General features: G+C 39.1%; 1 protein-coding gene across 5 annotated transcripts in view; it reads left to right on the top strand.

Moving 5' to 3' along the window:
• Usp9x (ubiquitin specific peptidase 9 X-linked) overlaps window positions 1-18,017 on the top strand; it is a 122,895-nt gene extending 104,878 nt beyond the window's left edge. For 3 of the 5 annotated variants that reach the window (XM_087189846.1, XM_004850014.4, XM_013074049.3), the window contains exons 35-45: window positions 981-1,734; window positions 2,262-2,385; window positions 3,225-3,450; window positions 3,858-3,987; window positions 7,510-7,695; window positions 8,214-8,434; window positions 8,522-8,610; window positions 14,037-14,193; window positions 14,343-14,603; window positions 14,933-15,028; window positions 16,491-18,017. In XM_087189846.1, the coding sequence (XP_087045972.1) occupies window positions 981-1,734; window positions 2,262-2,385; window positions 3,225-3,450; window positions 3,858-3,987; window positions 7,510-7,695; window positions 8,214-8,434; window positions 8,522-8,610; window positions 14,037-14,193; window positions 14,343-14,603; window positions 14,933-15,028; window positions 16,491-16,628 (2,382 nt within the window). In that variant the 3' untranslated portion in view covers window positions 16,629-18,017. The remainder of the gene's footprint in view (window positions 1-980; window positions 1,735-2,261; window positions 2,386-3,224; window positions 3,451-3,857; window positions 3,988-7,509; window positions 7,696-8,213; window positions 8,435-8,521; window positions 8,611-14,036; window positions 14,194-14,342; window positions 14,604-14,932; window positions 15,029-16,490) is intronic. The other 2 variants (XM_004850015.4, XM_013074050.3) reach the window with 1 other exon arrangement.
• Window positions 18,018-21,750: the final 3,733 nt, after the last annotated feature.

Genomic DNA, 21,750 nt, shown 5'->3' with positions numbered 1-21,750 from the left:
ACAGAGCAAAACCCTGTCTCAAAAAAACAAAACAAACAAATAGTACCAGAGAGGCAGGGAAAGCATATAAATTGAGTGAATAATCTTAGAAGTCACAATGTCATAAGTAGCCTAATACTGCATTCTCTTATGTGAATTACACAGGTGCTTTTTTTCTCTGCCAAAAATCAAACTGTTAACCCCCCAAAGCTACAGAGCTGATAAAGGAAAACATTTCTCATCTCATGTCTAGGATTACTTTGATGAAACTGTTAATTGTTTTGTTTATCCATATGAGATTTCTTTTGCTAATCTATATTTTCAAACCACTTGGATCAGATTTGTAACCTGCGTAGTTTTTGCCTGTGAGAACTTAGGAGCTCTTTGGGAAAGATGATTTACACACGTATACAGTAAAGAATATGTATCTTTATGGTCTTTGAAGTCCTCTGACTTCCAAGTCACCTTATTTTAACCTTGTACACCACCAAAAGTATTACCATCTAGAGATTGAGACTGTTGGTGGTAAGGCCATTCTGCCTGCTACCCACAGTTTTAAGACTGGAGACAAGTTGTTTCTCTGAGATTGCTAATTCTCATCTTTACGGTTCAGTAGTACCTGCTTGAAAGGGATGTAAGGGTTAAATATGTTATTCCTTGTGCAGCACTTGGAATATTACCTGGCATCTAATTTCCTAATAAATACTGTTTACTATTGTTATTGTATGTCTTCAGTTTGCTTATAGCAAACCACCTTCGGTAGAACAACAGTAAGCATCAAACAAGTAATAATAAATAGCAATGTTAGTATAGAAACCAGGCAACAAATGTCTACATGTCACTAATTTTTGCAATTTTGTAACAACCCCCTTTCCATGTTGTACATTTTAGTTAAAAGTGTGATTGGGTCTTTCCGGGGAAGGTTGTCATACTTTTTGTTTGCTTCTTTGTTGGTGGATCATTGGTCATTTTAAAAAATCCAATAACTTTATTTATTTTAGGTTGATACTGTAAAGCGCTTGCTAATTAAAAAATTACCTCCTGTTCTTGCTATCCAACTCAAACGATTTGACTATGACTGGGAAAGAGAATGTGCAATCAAGTTCAATGATTATTTCGAATTTCCCCGAGAGCTGGACATGGAACCTTACACAGTTGCAGGAGTTGCTAAGCTGGAAGGAGATAATGTAACCCCTGAGAGTCAGTTGATACAACAGAATGAGCAGTCTGAAAGCGAGACAGCAGGAAGCACAAAGTACAGACTTGTGGGTGTGCTTGTACACAGTGGTCAAGCAAGTGGAGGACACTATTACTCTTACATCATTCAGAGGAATGGTGGAGATGGTGAGAGAAATCGCTGGTATAAATTCGATGATGGAGATGTAACAGAGTGTAAAATGGATGATGATGAAGAAATGAAAAACCAGTGTTTTGGTGGAGAGTACATGGGTGAAGTGTTTGATCACATGATGAAGCGCATGTCATACAGGCGCCAGAAAAGGTGGTGGAATGCTTATATACTTTTTTATGAACGAATGGACACAATAGACCAAGACAATGAGTTGGTAAGATACATATCAGAGCTTGCTGTCACCACAAGGCCCCATCAGATTGTTATGCCATCGGCCATTGAGAGAAGTGTACGCAAACAGAATGTCCAATTCATGCATAACCGAATGCAGTACAGTCTGGAGTATTTCCAGTTTATGAAAAAATTGCTTACATGTAATGGTGTTTACTTAAACCCTCCTCCAGGTAAGTGTCAAGAGTTTAGCTTCTTAGTAATAAAGAATAATTCTTGTAGGATTTCGTAATGGACATCAGCATGTTTAAGTTCATAAAGTTAACATTTCCATTTTAAATGAATCCAAATTTTTGCTTTTGTTTAAAATCACATTTAAAGCCAGGTGTGGTAGCACACACCTGTAATCCTAGCACTCTGGGAGGCTGAGGCAGGAGGATCATTGTAAGTTCGAGGCCAGCCTGGACTACAAAGTGAGACCCTGTCTCAGAAAACCAAAAAGAAGATCACATTTAAGGTGACTGTTAGCTTTGAGCAAAATATATGTTGACTTAACTGTTTGGAGACAAAGCTTTTGTGTAGCAATTTTGTTTTTTACTTACACATTTAATTTCAGACATACTTTAGTGAACTTCTAAAATGAGGATAATTATTTCATAAGTTGTCTGATGGGATTTTTAAAAATTTAGGACTCTTCAAAATGTAAATCTATTTGAAAATAGAAATTTATTTTATTTTTTTATCTACATTGTATTTATAGGGCAAGATCACCTGTTGCCTGAAGCAGAAGAAATTACTATGATTAGTATTCAACTTGCTGCTAGGTTCCTCTTTACTACAGGATTTCACACAAAGAAAATAGTCCGCGGCTCTGCCAGCGATTGGTACGTTGTTTTGGATTTTTATTGTAACGTACTAACATGTGCTTTGGCTCTTTGCTAGACTGCTTCATTTTTTCCTAAACGTAAAAAGCTTGCTTCAGATTTGAAATGCACAATAAATTCTTGACAAGGGCCGGGGATTTAGCTCAGTGGTTCCACTGCCTGTCTCGCAAGGGCAGGGTCCCAAGTTCAATCCCCGGTACCAAAAAAAAAAACAACTTAGTCTTTACATGGCCTATTATAATTCAAAAGCTGGCTTCTACTTCACATTAACCTTATATAAAAGATTATAGGCGTGGGGCCAGGGATTTAGCTCAGTGGTTTCACTGCCTGCTGCCTGCTGCGCAAGCGCAAGGACCCGAGTTCTATCCCCAGTACCAAAAAAAAAAAACCCCAAAAAATAAAAGGTTATAAAAATGACATTGAACAATCCAAGCCGTTTAATCATGAAGTTACTATATTTTAGCTTTCCTTAAATTCTGCGCTAGATTGAGAAGGTAAAAAATTAAAACGGTTTCCTTAAGTTTCTAATTGTAAAAGTATAGAGACCATTAGAATATTTTTGTTTCATAGTTTTAATGACTCCTCCAGAAGAAGTAAGACCATAAAACGGGAAAAGGGTAGTTTGGCATTGAACCTAAGAAGTGCATTTGATAATGGATTTTTAGAGGACAGTTCATACTTTCACCTAATTTGTAAACCAGTGAGACTAGACCAATTCCCAGGATCCATCTATCATTTTAATGTTAGTATTAGAAGCGGCTATTGCTGCTTCTCTCTCATGCAGTTAAAGGAGGTCTTTGCTTCTTTTTGGTTCATAGAGATCTATTCATTTGTTTTAGGTATGATGCATTGTGTATTCTCCTTCGTCACAGCAAGAACGTACGTTTTTGGTTTGCTCATAATGTCCTTTTTAATGTTTCAAATCGCTTCTCTGAATACCTTTTGGAATGCCCTAGTGCAGAAGTGAGAGGTGCATTTGCAAAACTTATAGTTTTTATTGCACACTTTTCCTTGCAAGATGGACCATGTCCTTCACCTTTTGCATCTCCTGGACCTTCTAGTCAGGTAATTGCACAGCTTTCTTTCTAAAAATTACATGCTTACAAAACGTGTTTCCTGGAAGTTGAAATCACAAACTTATATACATCCCTTTGATACATTAACCTAAATAACATTTATATGCGCAGTCTGATATCTGTGAATTGCATTAAAATTACTGCATTGAAATGAATAGAGAGTATTGGCTCTTAAAAAACATAAAGGAATTATCCCTGTTCACTTAAGTGAGCAGAGCGTGGTGGCACAAGCCTATAATCCCAGCACTCAGGATGCTGAGGCAGAAGGATGGCTGTGAGTTAGTATATAGTGAGACCCTGTCTCCAAAGCAAAAAGTTTAGTGTGATTCTCTTTTATAGAATGATACCTGAACCTTGTTGCTGAGAAATATATTGCTAATGTTCTATCCTTTACAGGCTTATGACAATTTAAGCTTGAGTGATCACTTACTAAGAGCAGTCCTAAATCTCTTAAGAAGGGAAGTTTCAGAACATGGACGTCATTTACAGCAGTATTTCAACTTGTTTGTGATGTATGCCAATTTAGGTAAGAATTTCGGTTTCCATAATCTGTTTTAATGTATTGTGTTAAATGGTGAAGTCATCTAGATCTAATGATGAAATATAACCTCGTCTAAGATAGAAACCATTTTTTTCATGAAATGCATTGTAAGTTATATCTGAACACAACACAGCACTTTTCACCTTGTACAGTACTTTATGTGTGTATGTTACCCCTGCAATAGACACAGGTAGGAATCTATGTTTTAGTCATATTTTATCCGTAAAGCAGTGGTGCCAGATTTGGCTTTTTGAACATACTCCTTTCTAGGCCTTGTTCCCCTCTGATCTAATCAGAATTCTTAAAGTTAATGCAAGGAATCCATGTTTTCAAAAGGTCCCTAGATGGTTGTGATACTCCCCACATTTGGGTAGAGCTCTATACATAATTTTTTTTTTTTTGGTACCTGGGATGGAACTCTGGACCTTGCGCTTGTGAGGCAGATGGCAGAACCACTGAGCTAAATCCCCAGTCCTTACAAATTTTTCTTGAAGTAAACAATATGGAAGCTGGGGATTTAGTTCAGCGGTAGAGCAGTTGCCTAGCACATCCAGGAGATGCTGGGTTCATTGCCAGCACCCCCTCAAAAAAAATCACTTACATTTCTCTGTTTTTACCATTGTATGATAGATCTCCTTCTCAAAATAGCCTGGTCTTTCTGATAGCACCTGATTATTTCTTTTCCATGATTAGTAAAACCTACCTAAAAATTGCGAAATTGTCTTCCATGCCTGTTGTGCTTCTGTCGCATTGCTCCCCAACTGCATTGCAAACATCAAAACCTTGCACACTGGCACTCAGTAAACATTTGTTGATTGATTGGATGGGTAGTAAAAGATGGCCCCTTGGGCCGGGGATTTAGCTCAGTCGTTCTGGCGCCTGCCTGAAAAGCGCAATTTCTGGAGTTCCATCCCCAGTACCAAAAAAAAAAGAGATGGCTCCTTATGATCAAACACTTTAATATCCCTAGAGTAAAACATGAATATTTGCAAAGGATGTGAAAAAAGGAAGACTCTGGATCACTTCTTGTCAGTTAAGGCTAAATTTTTCCACCAAACACATTTTGACACCTAATTTATAAAAGAACTTTAGCTATAAAAAGAACCTTAGGGGGCTAGAGATGCAGCTCAGGGATAGAGCACTAGGCTGGTATGCACAAGGCCCTGGGTTCCATCCCTAACACTACCCCCCACCCCCCAAAAAAGCCTTTTTGAATCTCAGGATTTTAAATCTCAAGATATCAGATAAGGGATTGTAGAATTGTGTTTATCATGTCAAAACACTCTATTGCCTAAAAAGGGATAGAAATCCAAGGAGGACATGGTTATGGTTTGAAAACCTGCTTAGCTTTACCTGAGGAAGGTGGCTAGAAACCAAATTGGCATGATAAAGTAGAGAGTGTAAGCATCTTTTTTTTAAGAAGTTTGGGGCCAGGGATTTAGCTCAGTGGTTATGTTGCCTTCCTTGCAAGCACAAGGACCCAAGTTCGATCCCCGGTATCAAAAAAAAATATGGAAGCAATTTAAGAGTTTGCTGCCATTAAATATATTCATGGCTGTAATAGGGAAAGTGCTGTGCAAGTACATTATTAGGATACCTTACCAGGTAGATTGGGAAGTATGGAAGACTTAATGGGAAAGTTGCTGTGGGAATCGATTATTTGAGTTTTCTATGCAAAGTAAATATAGATGCAGAGACTTGGAATTAACTTGCTCATTGAAGGAAGTAATAGTTACAGGGTCCAACTAGAGTTGCAATGAGCTAAGAATGGGAGGAATCTGCTCATGATTTTCTGGCAAACCTTGTGAGGGAGTCCAGACTTACCTGAGGCACTGGTGAGCCATTTCAAGGTTCTGAAGAGACATACTTTTCTAGAAAGATCCCTGGCCATAGTGTGGAATGAATTGCAATAGGTAAGATTGGAGATAGTTAAAATGATCTATAGGCAGAAGGCTTGCCCTGGAGAACTAGCAGGAAGATAAAAGTGGACAGATTCTGTTGCTTTTTGTTAAGAAATAAGAACTTTTAATAATTACCTTTCTCCTCTGTCCTCCACAACCAAACTTTTTTTTGTTGTTGTTTTTTTGTTTTTTTGATTTGGTTTTTTGAGAGATCAGGCTGGGATTGAACTCCCAATGTAACCCAGACTGGCTTTGAATATCATGATTCTCCTGCCTCAGCCTCCCAAGTGCTAGAATTACAGACGTGGGTTGTGGTGCTTTTTGTAATTCTGTGGGATTTAGTGATGAGATATTCGGGGAAAGGGGCAAGAAGGAGAGAAGAGTAATGCCCAGGATTCCAACTTGACCAGCTGAACAGAATGCCATTTCCTGAGGAGAAACACAGAAAAGCGCAATGGGGAGAAGGATGATGAAGTCGGTTTGAGCCTGTGTGACACCCAAATGGAGAGAATGACTAGAATGGTGAGGTGTTTGGAAAAACTCTGGATTCATCAGAATGAAAATAACTGGACTTGAAAATGGACTTGATCAGGCAGGAGAAGCGTATATTTTTTGGTTTTTGGTTTTTGCGGGGTTTTTTTGGTACCAGGGATCGAACTCGGGACCTTGCGCTTGCGAGGCAGGTGGTGGAACCACTGAGCTAAATCCCTGGCCCGAGAAACATATGATATGAGAAGGTGGCCTGGTCTAGGAACTTGAGGATCAGTAAATTTTTTTTAAATAAGGAAGAAAGACTCACAAATGAGATCAAGAAGAAGGGATAGGGCTGGGGATGTAGCTCCAGCAGCACAGTGCCTGCCTGGCAAGTGTGAGATCCTGAGTTCAATCCTTGGTACTAAAAAAAAAAAAAAAAGGGATAGAAATCCAAGGAGGACATGGTTATGGTTTGAAAACCTGCTTAGCTTTACCTGAAGAAGGTGGCTAGAAACCAAATTGGCATGATAAAGTAGAGAGTGTAAGCATCTTTTTTTTAAGAAGTTTGGGGCCGGGGATTTAGCTCAGTGGTTATGTTGCCTTCCTTGCAAGCACAAGGACCCAAGTTCGATCCCCGGTATCAAAAAAAAAAGTTTGGTTGTGGAGGACAGAGGAGAAAGGTAATTATTAAAAGTTCTTATTTCTTAATTGAATTGTTGATTTCATTGTGCTTACAGTCAAGGCTGCATGTGAGCCAGTCCTTTCAGACTTTCCAGGACACAGGAGATTTGGTCATCCCTGTGGCCAATATGACTAAAAGATCATAGTCGTGATCACTGTCTAGCAATTTTAATAATCAGCGACTTTTATATTTTGATTAATTCTCTGAATGTTAGGTAAAAGTGATAACGCTTCTGATCATAAAGATGATAGGCAAATTTTTTTTTTTTTTTTGGTACCGGGGATCGAACTCGGGTCCTTGCGCTTGTGCAGCAGGCAGCGAAACCACTGAGCTAAATCCCCGGTCCTGTAAGCAAATATTTTTAATACTTTTTATTCATGAAGCCCTTGCCATCCTAATGTTTTTCCTTTTATTTTTTTTCCCCCACTCTGCTTCTCTTCTTCATTGTAGGTGTGGCGGAGAAGACACAGCTGCTGAAACTGAGTGTACCTGCTACCTTTATGCTTGTGTCTTTAGATGAAGGCCCAGGCCCTCCGATCAAGTATCAGTATGCCGAGTTAGGCAAATTATACTCGGTAGTATCACAGCTAATCCGCTGTTGCAATGTCTCATCAAGAATGCAGTCTTCAATCAATGGTAAAATAGCCCAATTCTTGATAATAGTTCTTAAATACTGCCAGATATGTAAAATACTTGATTAAATGTAATTCTAAAGATGTTTCAGTATAAAATACTAGTTTGAAGGAAGCTCCATGCTTGAAAATGTTTTAGAATATTTTGAGTCCTGTGCCTTAATCAGAGATGGGTTTCTTTGGTTGGTTTGTTGTTGTTTTGTTTTGTTTTGTTTTGTTTTTTGTTTTGTTTTTAAATTCTGAGGGTCTCCTTGAGTTGCCCATCCTGGGCTCAGACTTGTGATCCCCCTACCTCAGCCTCCCAGAGTACTGGGATCACAGACCTGCCTTTTTGCATTTTTATCATTTTGGCGTACCTGATCATTTTAATGCTTATTACTTTCTTTATTGTATTTAGGAAAGTTGATTTACTGTTATTTTTCTAAAATAAAAAATCCACAAGCTATTTTAATACTATGGTGAACTCTGTGTTATTGTGGAGAAGCTTGTTAACTGTTCATTGATGCCAAATCTGTGTTCTAGGTAATCCTCCTCTTCCCAATCCTTTTGGCGATCCTAACTTATCACAGCCTATAATGCCAATTCAGCAGAATGTGGCAGACATTTTATTTGTGAGAACAAGTTATGTGAAGAAAATTATCGAAGACTGCAGTAACTCGGAGGAAACTGTCAAATTACTTCGCTTCTGCTGCTGGGAGAATCCTCAGTTCTCATCTACTGTCCTCAGTGAACTTCTCTGGCAGGTTAAAGGAAAATAAACATTCATTGGCCTCTGATTTGATTTGTTATTCTTATAGTTAAGTTACTCACTATGTCTTACCTGTTTGTAGGTTGCTTATTCCTATACCTATGAACTCCGACCCTATCTGGATCTACTTTTGCAAATCTTACTGATTGAGGATTCCTGGCAGACTCACAGGTAAATACTCATTTTATTACTGGACTAACTTAGACTGTGACAGTCACCATATACTTTTTTATTTTAACCTCTTGGAGTTCTACTGATTATTTCATCTTTAAAAAATTCAGTCTCCAGCTAGGCATGGTGACTCATGCCTATCATCCCAGCACTTGGGAAGCTGAGGCAGCAGGATCACTGTGAGTTCGAGGCCAGCCTGGGCTACATAGCTGAGACCCTGTCTCACAAACAAACAAACTCTCAGTCCTGGCATGGTGGCACACCCCTGTAATTTCAACACTTAGGGAGCTCACTGTGAGTTCAAGGCCAGCCTGGTCTACATAGTGAGACCCTCTCTCCAAAAATGGGGTGGGGGAGGTGTTTGAAAATTATCAAAATACTTGAATGTATATACCAGTTCCCCAAAATGAATATCACTGTTCTGTATTAGTAGTGTGCACATTTTTAAAAAGTGGTTTGATGCCAGGCATGGTGGTGCATGCCTCTAATCCCAGTACTTGGGAGGCAGAGGCAGGAACTACATAGTGAGTTCAGGGCCAACCTGAACTACAAAGTGAGACCCTGTCTAAAAAAACCAAAATAAAAGTGGTTTGAAAACTCAGGACAAAGGTCAATAACAAGTTCCCTCTTCCCCCAGAATTATATATCATTTTCTGGTTTTTTCTTAGTCTAAATTTCATACTTAGTATTACTAACTTAAGTTGCATTTTTATAAAAACGCTAGCATGGGTTTTTGGTAAATATTTGAATGTCATTCATATGCTCTTGGATTTTTTTAGGATTAAATTACATTAGCTTTAGAATTAGTCGCATAAAATAACATTTGGTTACCTAATAGTGCTTGTAAATAGTCATCACAATCCTGGAGGGAGTGAATGCTAAACAGTTGTCCCTAGAGGGAGATGAGGACTTAAGAGTACTGGGAGCCTCTTTGCTACCCTCGTCCCCGGAGGTTTTGGTAGTGGTTGTTTGGGTTTGGGGGCGGGGGGTTGTTTGCTGTACGGAGAATTGAACCCAGGGTCCCAGAGTTTGCATTGGGCTACATCCCCAGCCCTAGCCTTTTTTTAAATTTTGAGACAAAGGCTCACTAAATTGCCCAGGCTCAATTAAACTCTTAATCCTCTTGCCTCAGCCTCCCAGACTGCTGATCCTACAGGTATGTGCCACCACACTTGGCCTCTACATTTTTCTTTAGTTTCTTCTTTTGGTACCAGGGATCGAACTCAGGACCTTGTGCTTGCAAGGCAGGCGCGGGAACCACTGAGCTAAATCCCTGGCCCATGGCCTCTACATTTTTATCAACCAATTAGTGTATAACCTTGTTGTGTACATCTGTTTAATATATATTCTTGGTTCACTAACATGGAGTTTATGGCCAACAGCTCTTATAACTAATGCCTGAGTAGTGGGCACACTTGTAATCCCAGCACTCAGGAGGTGGAGACCGTGAGATCTTGAGTTCAAGGCCAATGTGGCATAAGTAGTAAGACCTTGTCTGCAAGGTAGGGGGAGAGGTGCTTTGTTTACAGTTGAAGCTAAAACAAGGCAGAGTGTCACTTTGTTGTACTTCAGCTAGGAAAGTGCAGGTTGGTCCCCTTGAATGCTTTCTGCTCTGCGTGTGTCCACTAATGGCCAGCATCCAAACTGTAGCCGTTTACTTCAGACACTGTTTGGTACCTTTCTTGGAATGATCAAAGGTGAGATCAAGCCATTTCTTTATTTCAAATTTCTTTTTTTTGTACCAGGGATCGAACTTGGGACCTTGTGCTTGCGAAGCAGGCAGTGTGCCATTTCTTAATATCAAACAATTTGAAACTTTTCTTCTGAGACTATTTTCTGTTTTAAAATAAAGCAAGCATTTGTAGCTTTAAACTGTTAAGTCCCAGCTTTGCTCTCATTTCATTAGAATAAATGATAATGGTAAAGGCATATTAAATGCTGGATTAAATGGGAGAGATCAACTTTTATGTAGTCAGATTAGTGAATCTTTTTTTTTTTTTTTGGTACTGGGAATCGTACCCGGGTCCTTGGCGCTTGCAAGGCAGGTGCCGGAACCACTGAGCTAAATCCCCGGCCCTAGTGAATCGTTTATTTTGTTTTGTTTTGTTTTGTTTTTGGTACAGGGGATCGAACTCGGGTCCTTGCACATGCGTAGAAGGCGGCGAAACCACTGAGCTAAATCCCCAGCCCCCTAGTGAATCATTTTTAAATGTGCTTATTTTAGTCCACCATGAACTTCTTAGGGTTTTTTGTTTTGTTTTGTTTTGTTTTTGGTAGCGGGGATCAATCTCGGATCCTTGTGCTTGCTAGGCAGGCAACAGAACCACTGAGCTAAATCCCCAGCCCTAGTGACTCATTTTTATTAGGAATGGCCCCAACTTAAAAATAATTTTCTCATAGTGAGCTTTGAGTTTATTGAGTAAATAGGGTCCACATATTTATGGAGTGTCTGTCACGTTCCCAGTTTTGCTTGGCATCAGGAAACAAGGTAGGGAGGGATTATATTGATTAAAGGTGCCATTGGAAACACTTAACACTGATGGGAAGAAAACATGATGCAACAGAATTAATGATTAAGCTGGGCATGGTGGCCCACACCTGTGATCCCAAGTACTCTAGAAGGCTGAAGCCCGAGGATTACAAGTTCCAAACTAGCCTGGGAAACTTAGCAAGGCCCTATCTTCCGGGATTTAGCTCAGTGGCACTGCACCTGCCTTGCAAGCACAAGGTCCTGAGTTCGATCCCTGATACTGCCCAAAAGTACAGAAAGCTGAGGATGTAGCTCAATGATAGAGCACTTCCATAGCATTCATGAGACCAGGATCCAATCCTCAGTACTCAAACACCATGAAACTGAAGGCAAAAAACAGATCAACAAGAAGCCTATACATCATTAGTTTGTCTGAAATGATGAAATGTTACAAAATTGCTGAAGGTTTCCAAACAAAACATCCCCCGCCCATTGAACTCAGGACCTTGCACTTACGAAGGCAGGTGCGGCACCACTGAGCAAATCCCCAACCCCTAACAAATTTTATTTTTAATTTTTTTTTTTAGCACAACATTTAAGACATACATGATAACACTCATCATAGGGAATTTGAGCCTGTACATGGTACCTCCTGCTGCCCCCTTTTCCCTCTCCCCTCAAGCCCCCTCCTCTCCCTATATACAAAAGCTTTGTTTCCACTTTTTCCTTCTATTTTCACTTTTTTTTTCTTGTCCCTTCCCTTCTCCCTCCCCTCCTCCCTTGTTCCCCTTCCCATTTGAACATTTTCTTCCCATTTCCCAATACCTATTACACATTTTGTTCCTTATTTCACTTAAGAGTATGGTCTCAAGGTCCATTTAGCTATAAGTGTCTGAAGCTCATCCTTCTTTATGGCAAAGTGTATTATCCATTATATTAAAAAAAACACATCTGGGCCGGGGATTTAATTAGCTCAGTGGTTGACCACCTGCCTCGCAAGCTGAGGGACCTGGGTTCGATCCCCGTTACAAAAAAAAAACACAAAAAAACCCCACATCTTCTTTATCCATTTGTTGGTTGATGGGCATTTGGGCTGTTTCCAAGATTTAACTATTAGAAACTGCACTGCTATAAACATGGGTGTGTATATGTCACTGTGATATAATGCTTTTAATTCTTTCAGGAAGATACTAAGGGGAACATCTGGGTCAAATGGAACCTCTAGTTTTAGTTTTTTGAGGAATCTCCACACTGATTTCCACAGAGGTTGCACCAGTCTACACTCCCACCAACAGTGGAGAAGTGTTCCTTTTTCCCCACAGCCCGGCCAGCATTTGTTATTGGCTGATTTCTTGATAATAGCCATTCTTTCTGGGGTGAGGTGGAATCTAAGCAACAAAACAAATTTTATAACTGCATGAGTTTAAAATTGACTCTCCAGGTGTTTTTTTATTTTACTGAGGTAAAATTAACCATTTCAACTACTTTGAAGTATGCAACCCAGTGGCTGTTAGTACATTCGCAGTGTTATGGGACCACATTACCATTATGTCTCACTCCAGAACATTTTACGACCCCAGAAGGAAACTCCCTACCCAGTTGCAGTCACCACCTGTCCATTCCAGCCCCTGGCACCCCCTAGCCTGCTTTCCCTCTCTGGATCTCCCTATTCTGACCATTTCATTAAAAATGAAATCAATCTGGGCATGCCTGTAATGCCAACAATCAGGAGGCTGAGTTAGGAGGATTGCAGTGAGTTCAGTGCCAGCCTAGACTATATAGTGAGACCCTCTCTCAGAAGAACTGTAAAAAAAGAAAAAAAGATCATACAATATATGGCCTTCTGTTTCTGGCTGCTTTCACTCAGCATGTTTTCAAGATTTGTTCATATTATAGGGTATATCAGTATTTTACTTTATATGCCTGGATTTTTTTTTTTTTTTGGTACCGGGGATCGAACTCAGATCCTTGCGCTTGTGAGGCAGGCGCTGGAACCACTGAGCTAAATCCCCGGCCCCCAATATATGCCTAGATTTTATGGATATACATCTCATTAACTGGAAGGTAATTTTTATTTCCCCTCTCCTCTCATCCCTTCTCCCAACAGGGAAGTAATACTTTTTAATTGAAACAAGACATACTTTAGCCTCTACAATCATTTTTTAAATTGGTTATTTCAAAAATGAACAGAAATAGTTGGCAGTGTATTCTATTTTGGTTTGGCAGAAGCAGAAGTGAAATCCTATATTGGTATGTTAGCGAAATTGTACTATTGCTGATGGAAATTGCTTTGTTGTCTATGTAGTCTGATTAGACTTCAAATTAATTTTGTACTGCCAAATTATGCTACTGTTCATAGTTACTGGATTCTAACTTACTTTCAAAAAATGTAGTTTTAAAAGTTTGTAGTTGGGCGTGGTGGCGCACGCCTGTAATCCAAGCAGGCCAAAGGCTGAGGCAGGAGGATCCCCAAGAATTCAAGGCCAGCCTGAACTACATAGCGTGACCCTGTTTTTAAAAAAGAAAAAAGTGGGGCCAGGGATTCAGCTCAGTGGTTTCGCCACCTGCTGTGCAAGCGCAAGGACCCAAGTTCAATCCTCAGTACCAGAAAAGAAAAAAGTTTCTATTACCTCGAGTGTTGAATTTGTTTTGGGTAATGTATATCAGTAATATACATATCAAAATCATTTTGGACTGGTAATATATTTTTGTTTTTGTTTTTTCGTAATATGTATATAAGATCACTGCCTCTAGCGTCTGACTGCTAGGCAGCTATGTGACCTTGCACAGGCTGTTGAATTCTGTATCCATTTTCTCATCTGTTCAAGGGTTTAGCATCTGCTTTTCCATGTGAGATTAAATGATGAGATCTAACATTTTTTGAGTGACATGTAATACACTAAGTATTAGCTGCTATTCAACTTTAAAAGTTGTCTGTTATCTGGTTCTCTTTCAGAATTCATAATGCTCTTAAAGGAATTCCAGATGACCGAGATGGACTATTTGACACAATCCAGCGCTCTAAGAATCACTATCAAAAAAGAGCATACCAGTGTATAAAATGTATGGTAGCACTCTTTAGCAATTGTCCTGTTGCTTACCAAATCCTACAGGTGGGTTTTTCTTTCTTACAGTTGCATAGAAATCTGAATCAGAATTAAAGATAATGTTTTCAAAGAAGATGTTGAGAATTTGGGGTTGTCATTTTAAACTACCTTTGGAAGTATTCCACATCCTCTCACGGCTTTATTTTCTTTCGAAGGGCAACGGAGATCTTAAAAGGAAGTGGACCTGGGCAGTGGAATGGCTTGGAGATGAACTTGAAAGAAGACCATACACTGGCAATCCTCAGTACACTTACAACAACTGGTCTCCTCCAGTCCAAAGCAATGAAACCTCAAATGGCTATTTTTTGGAGAGATCACATAGTGCTAGGATGACACTTGCAAAAGCTTGTGAACTCTGTCCAGAGGAGGTAAAAAAAGCCACCAGTGTGCACCCGATAGAAATGGAAGAAAGCAAAGTAATTCTTTATTTTATAGGCCAGTGTTTATGTATTAATGATAGAGTTTTAAAAAAATAAGTTGACTTAATGTTTACTGTATGTGAAGTTGTGAGGGATCCTTTTTTTTTTTCTTGTTGGGGGAGGTTCTGGGAAATTGTCTGAAAGGTAAGTATTGAGAATCCAGATCAGGGTTTTTTCATTTGCTTTAATTTGTTCACCTGCAATAAAAGAGAAGTCACTAATGGATCAGTTTTGTAGACTTTTTAAAATTTGCCTTAAATAAAAAAGTTTTAACATGAGCTTGAATTTGTCTACTTAATTCTTTCTCTTTAAATGTTTAAAATTAGGAGCCAGACGACCAAGATGCCCCAGATGAGCATGAGTCACCTCCACCTGAAGATGCTCCATTGTACCCCCATTCACCTGGATCTCAGTATCAACAGGTAAACAGTCAGATGTATTTTTCTCCCTAGAACCAATCTCACTCTTCATTGTAAAGGATGACTGCGGTTTTTGTGGTGACTATGAAGTAATAGGACTGTCTGGGCTAGCTTTGGGGCCCGGTCGGAAGAGAAATGGTTGGAGTGGGGTCGGGGTGCAAGTTGGAAGTGGGCCCTGTGGTGTTTCCTTGTCGAGTTAGGTGTCCCTCTAGAGTTAGTTACTAGAACTGGAATCATTCTGTCAATATAAAATGATCATCACTGTTTATTGTAAAGCATTATGGTGTCATTTCCTATTAGGCTAAGTCTGCAGTTGGATTCTGAAGACTAGCAGTGAAGTAAGCAATTGGTACACCAATGTAAGAGGTTCATGATTACTTAGCCTCAGATTTCAGTGACAGTAAAAATTATTGGAAAAAAATAAAAAATTTGGGGCCAGGGATGTAGCCCCGTGGTGTGACACCTGCCTGGTTAGCCCAAAGTCCTGAGTTTGATCCCTGGTACCAAAATAAAGAAAGAGAATTTGGCAGATTTCCACAGGTGATTGACTGTCACAGCACAGGATGCCAGACCCCACCCCAAAGGGACTGGCTCTGGCTCCATAGGTCAGCATCAGACAACTCCTACGGTCTGAGAAACATTAAGGCATTCTTTCTTAGGTTTCTGAGTATAAATAGAAATATACTAAATAGTTCATATTCAACATACTCATTTTTTTTTTTTTGGTACCGGGGATCAAACTCGGGTCCTTGCACTTGCGCAGCAGGCGGCAAAACCACTGAGCTAAATCCCCGGCCCTAACATACTCATTTTTATAATTGAGATGAGAGCCCTGTAGAGTCCAGGCATTTAAAGGTTAAGAAACCTGGGGCCGAGGATTCAGCTCAGTGGTTTTGCCGCCTGCTGCGCAAGCTCAAGGACCCGAGTTCGATCTCCAGTACCAAAAAAAAGAAACCAAATCCACAGAAGCTGCTTTGCTTAACCCCAAGGAAGGTCTTACATTGATCATGCCTTGTTATTTGCTAAATTATCCAGGCTGGCCTCAAACCTATCAGTCCTCCCTCAGCCTTCTAGGAAGCTGGGATTACAGGCATGTGCCCCAGACTTGGCTGCAAATCATTGTTTGTGAAGACTTAACCAAGAGCAATAACAGACTTTTGGTTATCACCTTTGCATCTAAATTTTTGGCACTAAAAATCACTTTGGCCAAATAAGACACCTACATAATCACTGCTCTTACTTGGAGCCTTAGGGTTTATATTTACCAGTAGCTTTTTCTCTTTTAAATCAGGTTATTTTTTCACTGTGTGTGTTAAGTCCCCAGAATGAAAGAAATGTTTAGTTTTCCACAATTATAAGTCCCAGGAATGAAAGACATATTTAGTGTTCCACAAACTTCAGTCAATTTTAAAGACTGTTGACTGTGGGAAAAGTTGTAATGTGAATATCTCTTCTCCCCTTCCAGAATAACCATGTGCATGGACAGCCATATACAGGCCCAGCAGCACATCACATGAACAACCCTCAGAGAACTGGCCAGCGAGCACAGGAAAACTACGAAAGCAGTGAAGAAGTATCCCCACCTCAAACCAAGGATCAGTGAAATGCACATAATAAACTGGTTCCATCGAGACTGTGCACCCAGGCCTTACAGTCCAACCTTTTTCTGTGTCTGGCTAATATTTAAAACTAGAAAAAATATTCCTAATCAACATGGAGTTGGAGAGTTTATTCACTGTCTTATCTGCAGAAATTTGCTGTCAATATATAACCCGCCTGCAGTGGAAAGTGTATAGTGTTTTGTAATAAATGGCCTGATGCTAATGTGTAAATGGCAAAGGTGTATATAGTATATTAATGTTGACTGTTAATTCTTAAGCAAGAAACTTTTTTCTTGATGAGACTCACAGATCTACAAAAACTACAAGTGTTTGCCTGCCTCGTGGCAATTGGATCAACTCCTTTACAAAAACAAAAACCAACAGCAACAAAACAGCCCATTCATGTCAGCCACACCAATAGTTTCTTGTTAATTCTTTGCCACTGGAATCAATTTTACTATGACCAATGTAAGGCTGGTAACCTTTAAATTATTTGGTTGATGTGGAAAATTGGTGATGTAACATTGTTTCTAGATCTTTTTCATTGCCTTTTTATTCTGATATTAGGTTAATCACTTTGAAGCTATAGTTATGCTGTAACATTTAGCATGGCTTCACACCAAGTTAGTGTAGCCAATGAGGACAAAATTACCATAATGACTGCAGCTGTCTTGGAGTGTGGGCTGTATTGCTCAGCTTTTCCTCCTTACACCTAGAATATAAAATACAAGATAAGAGAGAGATATGACAAACAGGCCGTTTTCAGTTGCACATAGACTCCTCCCTTCTGTTCAGTTGAGTCTCTGGGTGGGATGAAGAACACTTAAATATCAGTAATGGGAATTTAAAACAAATATGCAAACAGTTTGCTACGCTAGGATGCTGGAGCATAATAGAAGACTGTATTTGGTGTGCTTGTTTTGTTTCTTAGAGCTTATTAGGTGAATCTTCTACAACTTTCCTTCTGCTGGATCCCAGTGACATGGAAGTCGTCAGAATCCCACAGTACTTGGAGTACCTCTGCACCGAGATGTCTGGCTGATTTTCTGCTCAGTCACAATTTTACTTGAAAGCAAGAATTGTCCTAGCTCCTTTCATTATTCCAAAAATTTTAACATTCAAAGCAGGGTCTAATTAAAAAAGAAACTACTGGTTAGTTAATTGAGGTATCACAATTTCATAATAAACATGATTAAAGACAAGGAACTCATCAGTGAATACTGTATTTAAAAGAATTGGTGGCTTGAATGTGTGTAATTTTTTGGAACCTGTCTAAAAACCAAATACCCCCTGCAAACAGATACAGCCCACCCTATTCTATTTAAATATTTTGCTGTTTTATTTTATAGAAATTATTTTGCTGAATTCACAAATAGAATTTGATTTAAGAACTTTTTGTCCTGTGGTGTGTTTTTTGTTTTTTGGTTACTTTTTTGTCCTTTGTTTTTTTTTTAAGGACTGCATATTAAGATTCTGTGCATAGCATGCATAGGCATGACACTGCATTCAGGGTTCCGGGCACACTGAGTGTTGGTGCACAGAAAGACTTGACCTTTGGCCCTTTACTAAAGACTTAGAGAAAACAGGACGTTGACACTGTAAAAGTTTCCTAACAATCTTGTACTTTTTGTATGTTTTTTATATACATGTATATTTAATGAGCACAAGCTTGGTTGTATTTTTTAACAATTCAGTTAATGGGAAAATGTTTTGTCAAAAGGCTACAGTTGGAACTGAAAGCAGAAACAAAATCAAGCATTGCGTTATTTTGTGATTAAAAGGGCAGATATTTAAGCTAAGGCTTTGGGTATCTTACTTGCAGTACTCGATAGTCAATCTAGGTTTCTAGGTTTGCTGTAACATTAGGAAACTTTGAGCCCAGTTAAGATTGTTTTTACTTTGTGTTACATCTGAATTATTGTTTCGTTTCTTTGCAAAGCTAGGGATGGAAATCAGGGCCTCGGGCATGCTAGGCAAGCATTACACCACTGAGCTACATCCCCAGCCTGAATCTTGTTTGAGCAAAGGTTTTACAGTTTGCAATTCCAATTGGCAGTTTTAAAAGTTCCTCAGTTACAAGCTTCCTCAGCTAGTGAAGTTAGGTTAATGTTTGTGCAAGTTTTGCTAATTATACCATCTCACTTATCTGAGATGTGTTTTTTGTTTTGTTTTCTGCTCTTTAACAAAAGTATATAATGTACTTAATTTAAAAAGCCAATGACTTCCTAAATAAGAAAACACTTGACATTTTAGTTTGGTTTTTTATTTTTTTGGTACTGGGGATCGAACTCAGGTCCTTGCGCTTGCACAGCAGGCGGTGAAACCACTGAGCTAAATCCCTGGCCAAAAACTTGACATTTTAAAAGGCTGTGAATTTTTGTTTGGAGAGATGCCAACTTTGTTTGCTTTGAATTCATAAGCGCCCTAATGCCGGATGAAGGCTTGTGAATCACTTTTCCCTCCACTTGAGAAAGAATAGTCTTATAACCAGGAATGAGGGACAGTGAACAGTTATTTTTGTTTGTGCAAATTTTTTTCTATATATAACTCTTAAGCATTAATGTATAACTGAAATTTTAAGATGCATGTTATTGTAAAAGCAACATGGTGATTTTGAGGTCTTTCTGAACATAAATGGCACATTTTTAATTTCAAGTCTTCAAAGTGCCTAAATATTATTTAATTCTCCTTCGACTGTTTTTTTTGAGCCATATATTTCCTACTTTAAATGTTTGTTGCAGAATCTCACTATTCTTACTCTGAAAGAAATATTCCGGAGTTCTAAACGGCATGATTATTCTATAGAAGACAGTGGAATTTGTTAATGTAGACGGAAGATATTTTAGTTGTAAAATTGTGTGAGCCTGGGCATTGCCCAGTTGGAGCTAAGTATTTCAGTGTACAACTCGGTAAAAAACCCTATTGCTGCTGTTTCTAAGCCCTCCACCAACCAAAATTTCACGTTTGACATCATAGAAGCCAAGATAAGAACATAAACATATTTGGATTTTTTTCCTTTTGTTGATTTTTCTTTCAGTGATGATTTCCCAGCTTTTTATGTCTTTTAGCAACTACACAAATTTAGAATTATTAAAATGTTTTCTATTTTTTTCATGATTAACTTTTTTTTTTTTTTGGTACTGGGGATCGAACTTGGGTCTTTGCGCCTGCATAGCAGGCGGCGAAACCACTGAGCTAAATCCCCAGCCCTCATGTTTAACTTTTACTAGTGAATGGCAAAGTCTTTAATCCTAGTGGTTAAAAAACAGCTTTTTTTATTTTCATTTGAGTTTTGCAGATGAAAGCAACAATATTCAGATGACAACTTCAGAATAGTTCTTTCAGGTTTTTATAAGTATTTTTCCAGCTTATGTTCTCCCGTGAACTATTTTCCTTTGCAGAATTTTGTGGTTGATTTGGATATTTCCTGCCTTATTTAGGATTATAACCAGATTTTTAAAATTGCCTTTCCATTAGAAGTGCTCCGTTTTGCACTTTAGTTTGAAAGTACTATAGACATACTGCCGAGAAAGAAAGTAAGTCAACACCCCCCTTGCCCCAGCTTTTGTGTTACCAAAAAAAAAAAAAAAGAATGAATGACTTTTCAGTACTGGTTTCATAGTAGGGCTCGACCAGAATTTGGTCCTACGCTTATGTGTTTAGTATTTGAAAATACGGTTTCGGGTATGGTAAACCACTGCAGAAGTGCTAAATGTATTAAGAACTTGCTGCCGATTGTATTCATAACAATTATTTTGTGCTTGCAGAAATGTAGCACTTTTCCTCCAAATTTATAGGTGTAAAAAGGGGGGTGTGTGCCACATTTTAAAGTCACAAATGGAAATTTTTATTTTGAAATCCCAAAAGGAAATTTCACCACCCAAATCACACACTTAGCTTTTTACAAGCCAGCAGACTGACATAAAGATTGTCCACCGTTCCTAAGGTTTAGCACATATACAAAAATAAAACTTTATAAATTAAATTTTGGTTTTTCCTCTTTTATTAAAATATTTCTAAAATCTGAAGGGGGTGATTTTGTTTTTGATTTTTGCTGTGCTGAGGACTCCCCTTAGGGTCTGGAGCGTTGCTCTCCCACTGACCTGCGCCCCCAGCCCTGGAGGGAATTTTTTAAGGGAAATGTTTATGTGGAGAGGGATTCCGCTGTCATCTTGTAGATCTGCTGCCCAGACTTCCCTACTGAAATAAAGCAAACCATATGTTACTAAGGGGAATTATAGAAGGGAAAATTTTCTACTCGGCGCTCCTCCTCCTCCCGTTTCGTAGAAGTTCTTGTTGGCATGTTCTAAAGAAATGTGACGTTGGGGGCCGGGGATTTAGCTCAGTGGTTCAGCCGCCTGCTTGGAAAGCGCAAGGTTCTGAGTTCATCCCCGGTACCAAAAAAAAAAATGTGTCGTCGACAGAAACTTGGTACTTCTTTTAAAGTTGGGTTACTTCAAGGACTGCTGCTTTAAAAAGACAGTTTAAATTTTCATGTTTTCATCAGTTTTGTGGGTTTTGCTTTTTTTGAGACGGGTCTCACTGTGTAGCTCCGGCTGGGCCCTCGGCCTTCCAAGTGCTGGGATTACAGGCGTGTGCCACCATGCCCGGCCACAAGAGTTTTTAAAAAAACAATCAGGGAACTTTTTCTTGCATTTGGAAAACTCCCCATTGGATTAAAATAGTTCTGTGTGAGTGTTAAGTACAGGTTGAATTCTCTTGTCTGAAACGCTTGGGACCAAAAATGTTTTTCAGATTTGGTGTGCCCCACCTCATCTTAGGATATTTGCATATGCATGAGATGTCTTACAGGGGTAGGACCCAAATTTTAAAACAACATTCATTTCTGTTTCAAAAACAGCTTGTACGCCTGGCCTGAAAATGTTATGCAGTATTTATAGTGGCCTTTGGTTTTGCCGTGAACATTTTTCCCTCATGCTAGGGATGGAGCCCAGAGATTGGCATATCGAGGGTGCAGTTTGTTTACCACAGCTTACACCCCATCTCCACACCTTCCACAACTAATTTCAGACCCATAAAGAAAATGAGTTGATCCTTTTAGTTGTTGAATTTTTTTTTTTTTTTGGTACCGGGAAATCGAACTCTGGTCCTTGCGCTGGCGAA

This window comes from Heterocephalus glaber, unplaced genomic scaffold (genome assembly GCF_053883595.1).
Source record: "Heterocephalus glaber isolate CG9 unplaced genomic scaffold, H.glaber_assembly_v1.0 deba00001547, whole genome shotgun sequence".
Taxonomy (NCBI): Eukaryota; Metazoa; Chordata; class Mammalia; order Rodentia; family Bathyergidae; genus Heterocephalus; species Heterocephalus glaber.
This window is presented reverse-complemented; position numbering and strand designations above follow the sequence as displayed.